Source organism: Camelus bactrianus, chromosome 2, assembly GCF_048773025.1.
Source record: "Camelus bactrianus isolate YW-2024 breed Bactrian camel chromosome 2, ASM4877302v1, whole genome shotgun sequence".
Taxonomy (NCBI): domain Eukaryota; kingdom Metazoa; phylum Chordata; class Mammalia; order Artiodactyla; family Camelidae; genus Camelus; species Camelus bactrianus.
Genome location: NC_133540.1, coordinates 25863928 through 25876418, shown reverse-complemented (window position 1 = coordinate 25876418; position 12491 = coordinate 25863928). Strand labels below are relative to the sequence as shown.

Here is a 12491-nt window from a genome sequence, read left to right as displayed (position 1 = left end):
CCTTCATTTGGAAATACTGCAAACAGTGGGAGGGGCATATTACCTGCTAAAGAGAAGAGAAAAGTACCGAGGCAGGGGTAAAAGATCGAAGAGAAAGAGGATAATTGAGAAGCCACGTCAGAAAAGATGGGAGGGGTGAAACGTACACTGTGGATGAATAAGCTCGGTTTGGACAGGGAAGACTCACTCAGTCCTTGAGGACTGCGTGGCACACATGATACAGAAAAGTCCGATGGTGGGGGCAAGTTTTCCCCTCTGACTGAGGCATGATTACCTGCAAAGAGTAAAGGGATCAGAACATGATGCTTAAAGAGAGTTAAGGTGAGACAGGAAGGAAGGGGACAGGGCACAACCATTCAAAGAATGACATAGTAATTAACACCAAGATAGTGGAAGATTCAACTCCCAGTAGACACTGAGGACCAAGACGGCAGATTTGATCTCCACTAGACCTTGAGCTTCACTATACACTCATTGTTATATATTAACATGGAAAATGACATTCCACAGGCGCCTTGACAGTTCTGAGGCTGACCATAAAAAGTCAAAAAGTGGGTGGTGGCCTAATTCCTGGGACTCGCCACCCCCTCCCCCAAAGTAGCTGGAATAACCCTCCCACTTGTCAGCATGACACTCTGGAGCCCATAAAAACTAACAGCCCCACGCCTCGTGGCCACTCTCCCTTCTGAGTGAGGTGGACCACACTGTCCACGGAGTGTGCTTTAACTTTAAACTGAGCACCCAACTCCCACACCTCGTGGCCTTCCTCTTGCCTTCTGAGACAGTCTGCTCTCTCTCTGGAGTAGGTATCTCTGAATAAATCTACCCCTACTCAACTGTGGCTCACTCTTGAATTCTTTCCGATGCAAAGCCAAGGACCCATACTTGGCATGGCATGTCCCAAAAACTCAACCGAGACCTGGGACATGGACAGCCTCTCGCCCCACATTATCTTCCTGTGTCAAAGTCATGGGAGAGATGCTAAGGTGAATACAACAAAATTGCCCAGCAGTATTGAGGGTCCAGCTGACGCCATCCACTTAGAACAAATCCTCACTTGGAATTCCTTCAGCAGCACTCCGCAGCCCAAGCGTTGGAAGGCGGAGGAGCACAGAAGTGAGACTGATCCACCGTCAGTAATACATGCCCAGGTATGGAAGATCAAGGGTTAATTTGGTTCTTCCAGGAGTCCCAGCTGCACAGAGAAGGAACTAAAGCAAGAAGGGGGCTGATATCTAAGAAGGGAAAAGGAAGAAAAGGAGCCGCCCACAAATACAGTTTCAAAAAGTAAATGTAAATCAATCAGACTGAGAAGGCTAATAGGCTTGGAGGCCGTGACAGAGACTGGGATGCAAGATGAGATTCAAAAGGTGGATCTGTTCCAGATAAATACCAGGTTTTAGAGTACAGCTGTGGGACAGGTTCCTGGAAAGAAGCAGAATAAAAGATACAAAATCAGGCCAGTGGGGAAAATGTAAGTAAGGCCAATTTGCCTGAATGGTAAGAGTTTTGGTAGAGGTAAAACGCTAAATGGCTGTCAGCATCCTCCATGCACATGGCGGAGTGACCAGGAGGTCAGTAAAAAAGAAGTGGGAGGACAGAATAGCAGAGCCAGGTAACATGTGCCTTAATGCCTGGGGCTGCGGAGAGGGATGGTGACTATTTCAGAAGCAGTTTGCCGGAGCTCAGAAAATGGGGCAAGATGCCAACCATCTTTCGAGATTCTCCAGTCCATGGGATTCCAGAAAATAAGAAAACAGCACTCTAACCACAGAGCCCTGCCCTCCAACACCATCCGAGTGGCGTGACCCCTGTCCCAGCCACCATCCTGAGCCATTGACTCTTCTCTCATTATCTTCACTTTAACTTCCACTGCTTTAATTATCGCCTCCACATGAATGAGTCCCAAGTTTATATCTTTAACCCTCGGCTCTCTCCTGCACTGGAGCTCTGGATATCTAAAAAGCTGCAGCAGGGGAGGGTCTAGCTCAGTGGTAGAGTACGTGCCTAGCATGCACAAGGTCCTGGGTTCAACCCCCGGTACCTCCATTAAAAATAGATAAGTGCTCTACGCAGGAAATTGATACAACATTGTAAACTGACTATAACTCAATAAAATAAAATAAATAAATAAACACAAACAAACCTAATTACTTCCCCCTGCCCCCCACTAAAAATAATAAATAAACAAATAAATAAAAAGTTGCAAGATCTCTTTTCCTGGACTACTGGCCATTCATTCATACTCAACATATCAAACCCTCAACTAAGTGAGCATCTTTCTTCCCCAAAATTTCACTTCTAGCTTTTCCTATTCCCCCTACTAACCCAGGCTGAAAATACAGCGTCATCTTTTACTCATTCCACCCCTTCTCCCCTCATAACTTATTCAAGGGTGTAGCAATTCTCCCTTTATAGACCTCCCAGGCCAACCTTCCTACTACTGTGCTCTAGTACCATTCCCCCAGTGCAGGCAAAAGCAGCAAGACTGAACAACAAACAAGTGTAAGACATTTTCGTCTGTTCAATACAAACTCCTGCCTCTTGTGGCAACGTGGATGGACCTGGAGGGTATTGTGCTAAGCGAACTAAGTGAGACAGAGAAAGACAAGTACCATGTGATTTCACTGATATGTGTAATCTAAAAAAACAAAGCAAACAAGCAAACAAATACAGTCGACAATATTGTAATCAGTTTGCATGGTGATGGATGGTAACTGCATCCATCATTTCATAATATATAAAAATATCAAATCACTACGTTGATCTCCTGAAACTCATTTTATGTTATATGTTACTTATAACTCAATACCAAAAAAGACACTGAGTGACTCTGGACCAGAATCACGCTCTGCACAACGGAGAGCGGTCAGGTGCTGGCACTGAGTCTAAGTACGATGCTTAGCGCCCTGCGGGGAACCCCTTTAGGACTCATACAGCTTACATCACGGGGCCTAGCCTCTCTAAGACCTTCATGGTGTTTTGTTTTGTTCTGTTTTGTTTTGTTTTTTGGCGGAGGAAAGGATTGCTACTGAACCTTCCTTTAGACAAGCGGGATTCTATCAGCCCATAAGGAGATGTTACAAGCTTCCAATGTAAGCAAAACAGATTTCTGCCTTCATTGTCAGAAACACACATCTCACTGAAAACCAAACACACAATTTAAAGTTTTTTGCTTCTTCTTTTAGTGCAAGAGAATTTTATTTGAAACGCCACTTTTAATTCATCCTCAGCCTTTATTGTATCAGGCAAAATCGTCTTCTTCACCATTTCTAGAAGTCATATTTACTAACATTTCATAATACGTAACATGCACTGGGCACTTACTGTAAGTCAAGCGTTGTTTTAAGCATATATGTAGCAATTCATTACACACACTAAAACTTTATCAAGCTGACACCATTGTTATCCATATTTTCCAGATGAGGAAACTGAGGCACGGGGCCCAAGATTACATAGTTAGTGAGAAATAGTAGACCTGAGATTCAAACCCAGGCACAATGACCCCATGGTCTGGCTGTACATTTCATCACTGCATGTAGCCTAATTTTAGTATTTACAGCTATCAACTCTCCACCGTGTGATGCCAGCCATCTTCAGTTCTAGAACCAAGAACTAAGCAAAGTGCTGTTAAGTTATATACTGACTGTAATACATCCCACAGATGCAAGGCTATACCCCTCCTATTACATAGCCCAGCATATTATCTGATCATCTTTCCCAAGCAGGAAAAGGGGAAAGGAGGTAAAGCCAGCTGCTCGGTGTTGGGCAGCAGCTCAGTGGGGGCAAGGAGAAGAAGGGTACCGAAATGAGGTCCGAGCGAGAACTCTACAGCGCATCTCGAGTACCGAAAACAGGTCATCAAAGCAAAGCCAGAGGCATACACAGCACGTGCTAGGAACTACAGTATAAAGGCAGCGAAAGTCAGATAATCTGGGAGGATGACCATTGGCTTGTAATCTAGACACATCCCGGAGACTGGTGCAAAGGACTGCTGTGGAAATCTCACATGCTTTCGGTGTGTGTGGACAGGCAGATCAGGTCCACTCAAAAGAGTCAGAAGAAGACAATCATATACAGCTAATACAATTCTATGACCATCAAAGCTGGCACACACAGTGTAAGGACATAAGCATGTATGTAAGGTAAGCAATGAGAGTATGTCTGCAGTCAGGTGAGGGATAAACAATGCAATTCAGACCATAAAATTCCAAAGGATCAATGATAAAATAAATGGAGGAAATAAACTTTATAGTAAATGTAATATAAATGCAAATAAAATGTAAAAACAATTAGAAAGTAAAAGCCTTGGCTAGTTGTAACCCATCTTAGTAAATTTTTTTTCATTATGTAGCTCTTCAATACAATTTAACAAAAGTATTGATCTTCCAGTATATGAGACTGAGGACACTAGGAATTACAGGGGACTCAAATACTATTAAATTGCAACTGCACAAGGTGATCACAATCCATCGTCTTACTAATACAAGTAAACCACCACAGCACCATAAAAAAAATTAAGAAAAGAGCTGCACATAATTATCAGAGAAATGCAAATCAGAACTACAATGAGGTATCACCTCACACCTGTCAGAATGGCCATCATTCAAAAGTCCACAAACAATAAATGCGAGAGAGGCTGTGGAGAAAAGGGAACCCTCCTACACTGCTGGTGGGAATGCAGTTTGGTGCAGCCACTGTGGAAAACAGTACGGAGATTCCTCAAAAGACTAGGAATAGACTTACCATATGACCCAGTCATCCCACTCCTGGGCATTTATCTGGAGGGAACTCTAATTCGAAAAGACACCTACATCCCAAGGTTCATAGCAGCACTATTTACAATAGCCAAGACATGGAAACAACCTAAATGTACATCAACAGATGACTGGATAAAGAAGTTGTGATATATTTATACAATGGAATAGTACTCAGCCATAAAAAAGAATAAAATAATGCTATTTTCAGCAACATGGATGGACCTGGAGATCGTCATTCTAAGTGAAGTAAGTCAGAAAGAGAAAGAAAAATACCATATAATATCATTCATATGTGGAATCTAGAAAAAGAAAAATGAAGACACTAATGAACTTATTTGCAAAACAGTAACAGATTCACGTAGCAAACAACCCTATGGTTACTGCTGGGGAAGAGGGGGGTGGGAAGGGGTAAATTAGGAGTTCTAGATTTGCAAATATTAACTACTGTACATAAAATAGATAAACAACAAGTTTCTTCTGTATAGCACAGGGAATTATATTCAATATCTTGTAGTAACCTATAATGAAACAGAATCTGAAAATGAATAAACGCATGTATATGTATGACTGATACATTATGCTGGACACCAGAAACTGACACACTGTAAACTGACTATACATCAATAAGGAAAGAAAAAGAAATTTAAAAAAAAAAAAAAAAGAGCTGGACAGAACAAGGAAATATTTAGTGGGAGGAGGTGGCATCCACGATATACCTAAATCCCTCCAGTGTCAAGGACAGGCAACAGAAGACGAGGAATGATGTGAACAGATCTGGGATGATGACCACGGGTATAAATGAAGGGAGGGATGTAAGAAACACTAAAGGCCTTGGCAACTAGTGTGGTTAAATTTGGGGAGGAAATCAAAGGTGATACTAAGATGTTAGGAAACACCTTCCTTAATAAAGTCTCTTACAGCCAAGGTTGCCATTAGGAGAGTGTCTTGAAAGAAGGGACCTCACACTATTCCTGAGAACCACCTTACCTCAGCATCCTTTGCCTTCATCACCACTCAGACTTCAGGAGACGGGTTGCCAGCCCTTCACACTTTGACTAAAGCTAATTAATCTTCCCTTACGTCAGACCACCCGCGGGGGTGTTTTGGGGTCTCCATTTTTACCTCCACAAAGCTAATATATTTAAAAGACTTGGCTAGAAGCTAGGGGATTAATAAAAAGGACACAGGCCCAAAGGATAGAGTGACTCAGAAACAAAATATCGGTTGGTCCTTTTCGGTCCACGGAGCACAGGAGGAACCAGGCCTTCCCACCCCTCACGTCCTTCCCAGACGGTAGGTACTACTTCTAATGGCTGGCACTCCTCCTAGGTGGGTTCCTCAAAGTCAGACAGGGTGCCCATTCTGCTCCCCGCTGCCTCCCCAGCACCAAGACCACTTCCTGGAAGGTGCTAGGTACCCAGTAAATATTGTTCGTTGAATGCTGTTTATCCAATGAATGCTGTTGTTTGATTAAGTAAATGAATGAGTGAATGAACACAGTGCTGATACCAGGGGTGGGTATGAGAGAACAATCTGGTTATGGCATGTGTGTGATTCAGGTGTGAACACTGGAGTTATACTGTTTGAAGATCTGGTTACAAGATAAAGGCTGGAAGTGTAGCTCCCGTCATTGGATTTAGTGCAGGGTGGCGAGTGAGGTTTTGCCAAGAGGTTGACGTTACGCTTTCTGACAGTGATCTGAAGAAAAAGAGACTCTTTCAGGCCAGACGGACACTAGGACTTGGAGTCACTCTGAGAACTGCAGAGGAGAAATCCCTTTCTGCCTTGACCATGAAAAATATTGAGAGATACTGAAAGGAGTTCCTGAGGGGTATGTTGTTAAGAAGGGGGTCTCCACATGGGGGGCCGTGGGAGGGGAAGAAATTAAGAAATCCAGATGAGTGCCCGCCACGTTGTGAAAACCCTTTGGTGCAAGAGGCAACAGAAAGAAGGTACGGTTATAAGAATGGATGTGAGGTGGGGAGGGTCTAGCTCAGTGGTAGAGCACATGCTTAGCATGCACAAGGTCCTGGATTCAATCTCCAGTCCTCCTCTAAAATTAAATACATAAATAAACCTAATTACCTCCCCATTCAAAAAGTAAATTAAATAAATTTTTAAAATTTTTTAAAGAAATCAACAAGCATTGATTTAAAAAAAAAAAGAATTGATCTAATGGGATGAAGCAAAGCCCTGGGAGAAAGGAGAGGCTGCGAGAGCCAAAGGCCAGCTGGGGAGGTTTGTTTTTATAAAGTGACGTAAAGAAAGATGGAGAGAGTAAAGAGACAGAAAGCAGATGGAAGACACTCCGGGGAGGCTTACCTAGCAGTTAGGGGATTGTCAGCCAGAAAGTTCACCGAGCACAGAAATTCACACAGCCGCTATGGCGAGGCGACAGGAGAGCCCAGGGTGTAAGAGGAGGTTCTGCAATCTTGAGAGGCTAGATTGCAGCAATTTCCAGAGATTCTAATCAGCACCATTTAACACCACCTACAGCAGTACTTGGCAACCTGAAAGGTTTTCTGCCGTTGGAGACTGGAGTCCTACACTGAGCCAAGTTCAGCTTACCCTAATGGATCCACCGCATACCAAGTCTTAATGATGGGATAAACTCACACCCTGTGGCAGAATCGTCGCACAATTTTAGAAACAACTCTAACAAGAGAGGTTCTAATCAAAGGAATCACAATTAACCCACCCTGCTTATTTTCCTTCGAATGAAGCCAAGTTGCACTGTTTCATACCAAGGTCTTTAAGGTCTTCCAGATGGAAGAAATCTTGGAAATCATCTAGTCCAAACTCTCACCGATTACGACTTCAGTTTGAGACATCTGTGGCAGGAACTCTCAGGGCTCGCTGGCAGCCATGTGCTTCTCTCCATTCTCAGCCGCCTTCGCATACAGCTGAGGCCACGTGGCTAAGCTCTGACCTATGGGACAGTGCTGGACCTGATCTAAGTCACTCCCAGGCCTGGCCCTACCTTGGATGGAGAAGGACCAGCCAACCTGCATCGTATCAGACCCTGCTTGAGGCATAAATAAACTTCCATTATGCTATTCACCGGCATTTGCAGATCTGTCTGTTTCAGCAGCAAGCATTAATTGATTCCCAAGCCTTCTTTTAATAACCTAGCAACTCAGTGAGCTGCCAATCATGCCAGAGAGAGAGATGGAGATCACTATTGTCCACAGCTCCAAAGAATGAACAAAGAAAGGAGGAGTCAGGTAACTCGTTTTTACCACAGAGTAGCATCTCACTTACCTAAAGGTTATTACTTGAGACATGACTTATAAAGGCTAAAGCTTCACCCACCCTGAGAGCCAGGAAATAAGCCACAGAGGGCTTAAAACAACCCAGCCTGAGAGCTAAATGGAGCTTTAGGGCTTCTCTCACTAGTTAGCCACAAAGGCTCTACTTGCTCAAGTTATCCTGGAGTAAATATGGTTTGTTATCTCACAGCAGATAAGAAATAGGAAATTGGAAGCCATAAGGAGTGGTGCCAGAAGGGTGCACGTCACAACATTCTGAGAGTGAAGCAGGGATCAGAACTTGGAAAGGCAACACATCCATAAAGCAGAGTAGAGAGCCCCAATTTATAAAGGATGACAGCACACAACTACTGCTGAGTCCTGAAGGCATCGCTGGAGGAGCTCAGCCCACATATGATAAAAATAATTTGTCCTTCTCTAGCTCTTGGAAGCTTGCAAAGAAGGTAAGACAAAATGTAAGAAGTCTCTGAAAATGGTTACTCGAAACAGTTCAGTGTTTAAAGGCAAACACTTGCTTATTTGAAAAACTGATTTGTGAGGGCCACCTTACTTCCCCAGGATGCCACACACTGATGCTCAAAAACAGGAGATGTTGCCATTTGCACACTGCTTAACAATAAAACTGAGTGAGAATGTCTGATTCTTCCCAAACCCATCTGGGTGCTCATATCCAGACTGAAGGAATTTGGGAGTCCAAAAGCAAAATCAAGATCCAAATACCATGTGAAGTAGAAAGGACCTTATAGATCATTCAGTAAACGCCCCTGGCAGAAAGATTAGGTGACCAGAGGGCACCCATTCACGTCCGTGCAGAGGACACACTGAAGTCCATGTCCCCTGCCTTCGGAGCCAGGGTATAACTATCCACATCACAATCCTCCTTCCCTGTCCGTACTCATACCTTCTCCATCCCTTCCGTCCTTCCCCTCGATCCACAGGCCGGATGCACTCACCTGCAGGAAGCAGTGTCCGACTGGGGCGTGCTCAGGAAGGGTGGTGTTGTACACCTGCCTCAGGAAGACGGGCTCGTTGTCATTCACGTCGTCCACGGCGATGCTCACCAGGCAGGTGGCGGAGAGCGGGGGCTCTCCGAGGTCCTGGGCCACCACTTTCAGCTCTACCGCCTCCTGGATCTCTCGGTCCAGGCTCCGAGTGGTGCTGATCACACCGCTTTCGGGATCGATGGTGAAGGACGGTCCACACTCTGCGGTGGGCCTCAGAGCCTCTGGGCTGCAGCGAGCCTGGAGAGGGACCAGCGTGTACCGCAGTCGGGCATGGTCCGTGCCAGGCTCATCCGCATCCGAGGCGCTGACCCACAAGACCGCCGTGCCGGGGACCGCGGCCTCGGACACTGAGGCCCGGTAATGCTCCTGGCTGAAGAGAGGCGGCTGGTCATTGAGGTCAGCAACACGGAGCAGCAGCGTCTGCTCGGTGCTCAGCGGAGGGGATCCTGCATCCGTGGCCACCAGTCGCAAATCATACAGGTCTCGGCTCTCCCGGTCTAGGGGCCCCTCCACGCAAAGGAAGAATACTCCTGAGGAGCCTCCAGACCGAAGCGCAAAGGCTCCCTCCCCGCCCTCCAAGACCAGCGAGATGCTCCCGCCTTCTAAGCCCACGCCAAGTTCCCCTGCGGCCTCCTCTTCCTTCTCTGGGTCGCCATCCGCGTCGGACACCGAGACCCTAGCCACATAGTCGCCAGCTCGAGCGCCCTCGGAGACGCGCGCGGCGCCTCCCTCGGTGAGGAAAAGCAGATGAATGGCGGGCCGGTTGTCATTCACGTCCAGCACGGCGATGGACACGCGCACGGTGGCGACTTCCGGCTCGGCACCTCCGTCGCGGGCCTCGACCACCAGCTGGTGCCAGGCCTGCGCCTCGCGGTCCAGCGGCCTCTGCAGCCGCACCACGCCGCTCAGCTCGTCCACCGCGAAGTAGGCCGCGTCGCCCAGCGGCCCGCCGCTGCCACCCGCCCCCCCGGGAGCCTGCCGGGAGCGGATGCTGTAGCGCACGTGGCCGTTGGGCCCCAGGTCACGGTCGGTGGCGCGCACGCGGCAGATCTCGGCGCCTGGCCGAGCGTCCTCGCGCACGGCGGCGCGGTACTCGCTCTGCTCAAAGACCGGCGGGTTGTCGTTCTCATCCAGCACCCGCAGCTCCACCCGCAGGTGGCCGGTGCGCCGCGGGCGACCGCCGTCCCACGCCTCTATCTGCAGTTCGTGTGCTGCCGCCGCCTCTCGGTCCAAGCGCCGCAGCAGCACCAGGTCTAGGGGCTCCAGGGGCGACGAGGCCGGCGGCGAAAGTGGTGACCCCGGGGTCCCGTAGCGCAACTGGAAGAATGGTCCTGCGGGGTCCTCGGAAAGCTCGGACGGCTGCACGAGGGTGTAGCCCTGTGTGCTGAACAACCCGGCATCGGGGTCTTCGGCGCCTGGCAGGCGGAAGGCGGTACCTGGCGGGCTGAGCTCGGAAATGTCGAGTTGCAGGGAGTCGCGGGGAAAGCGAGGCGAGTGGTCGTTCACGTCGTTGACGCGGATCTCCACCTGCACCACGGCGCCCAGCAGTGTGGCGGCCACGAAGGTATAGTGGTCCCGCCGCTCGCGGTCCAGGCGCCGAGCCGTGCGGATGATGCCCGTGTCCGGATGCACGTGGAAGTCGTCCAGCAGTGGGGAGTCATCCGAATCCTCCGACAGAAAGAAGCCGCCCCCCTCCTGCTGCTGCTGCGCGGCCGGCAGCCCGGCGCGGATGTCGCCGACTAGAGTGTTCGGAGGAAGCCCCTCGTCCACGGAAAGGCTGAGGTTGAACACCTGGGCGGATGAGCCTGAGGCCGCCCACAGCCACGCGTGCACGTAGAGCCCGAGCAGGAAGCGCTGCGCCCCGGCGCTGCCGCCGCCCGGCCGCCGGCAGGGAGCCCCTCTCCTCCCGGGAAGCAGGAGGCGCTTCCCGGCGAGAGCCCCCGGCTGCTGACGCCCTTCGCCCATCCTCCGCCCTGAAGGGCTCATTTCTCCGCCAGCTCCCGGGGAAGGCTCCCGGGTAACTGCCAGCTTGTGGCGGGATGGCAGGAAAATCCGGGAGCCTCTTCGGTGTCTCAGCCAAAGAAGAAAAGACTTTGTTTGGCAAACAAGCGAACAGACCCAGGAGTTCCCGAGGTTACATCTGCAACTGGTGAAAACGCCCTCCGCCTGCAGCTCGTGCAGACGGGGAGCGAAGCTCTAGCTGCCTCTGCCGCGGCAGCCACCTCTTCAGCCCCTGGATTTCTTTAAAGGAGTCTCTTTTTCTCTTTCCTTTTATTCCTTTTACATCTGTTCCTTATTCTGCTCGGCCGGTTGTTTCCCCCTGGTAAAGTCAGGTGCATTATTTCTTTTGCCAAAAGGATGAAATTATTTAAAGCGCGCACACACGAGGAGAGGATGGGGGTCGGGCCGAGGAAGGGGTGGAGTAAAGGCGGGAGGCCAGGAGTGAGGGCGCGGGGCCGGAGCGGAGGAGGGAGGGATGAAGAGAGAGAGGGAGTGGTACGCTGCTCCAGGGGTGGCCGCTCCCCGCCGCGTCTCCGGGCGCGGAGGACCGCACGGCTCCCTCTCCGACCCAGCCCCCGCGGACTCCCCTCCGCTCTCTTCCCTGCGCTGTGACGCGCCGCACACCCGGGCAAACTCCAACCTGCGAGTCACCGCTCTGCAGCAGTGCGCATTCGTGGCTGGGTCAGGGATGGAGGACGGGGGAGCCAAGGAAGAAGGACCCGGAGATTTGGGCCGTGGGGCGGGTGGGGGTCGCGCAGGCGGGGCTTCTGGCGCGGCTAAGCGTGCAAAGTGGCGAGGGGCGGGGGAAGGTGAGGAGAGCAGCCTCTCCACGCCCTCCCGGGCCGCATCCCCTTAACCGGCCCTTCAGCAGGCCTGACGCTTGGCTCCGGCTGAGCCAGAGGGTGGGGGTTACAATCACCTTGGGGAGCCAAACTTGTGTTCTCCATTTGGCGAGAGAGACTCGTCCCCAGCGGAAGGACAGATGGAGTCAAAGGCCGATGCGCAGCTGGGGCCAGGATGACTGCAAAGCGGGGAGAGGCGGAACTTGGAAAAACCTTCGAGAAAACCGGGGGAATATGTGACACACATGGTGGAAACCAGGCTTTATTATGCCGCTCAACGACTCGGGACGTGTGAGTCTTGTCACTCCCCTCTGGAATGACAATAGATTCGGCTTGCGAACACTTTTTTTTTTAATGCATTCAGCACCATCACACCACTTCCAGGATGTTTTACAATGCTGATTTATGGGCATAAAGAAGGGGTGGCCGAGGCCCATCACCCCCCAGCGCTGAGCCGTCACCTCTGAGCAGGGAAGTTGGCAGGCAGGGCAACTACTGATACCACTTGCAAAATAGCTTGTGTCTGAGCCCAAGAAAAATGCCAATAAATAAATTGTCATGGACGCAGGTTTCCTTTCAATTATCCGTAATGATAGGTAGAAATTGATAGATGGC

General features: G+C 49.5%; 1 protein-coding gene across 1 annotated transcript in view; it reads right to left on the bottom strand.

Annotated features, from left to right (window-relative positions):
- The window catches only part of DCHS2 (dachsous cadherin-related 2), a 227994-nt gene extending 216252 nt beyond the window's left edge, over positions 1–11742 (bottom strand). The window contains exon 1 of the mRNA XM_074375400.1: positions 8983–11742. Within this exon, the coding sequence (XP_074231501.1) occupies positions 8983–11019 (2037 nt within the window). The 5' untranslated portion in view covers positions 11020–11742. The remainder of the gene's footprint in view (positions 1–8982) is intronic.
- Between the last annotated feature and the right edge of the window lie 749 nt (positions 11743–12491).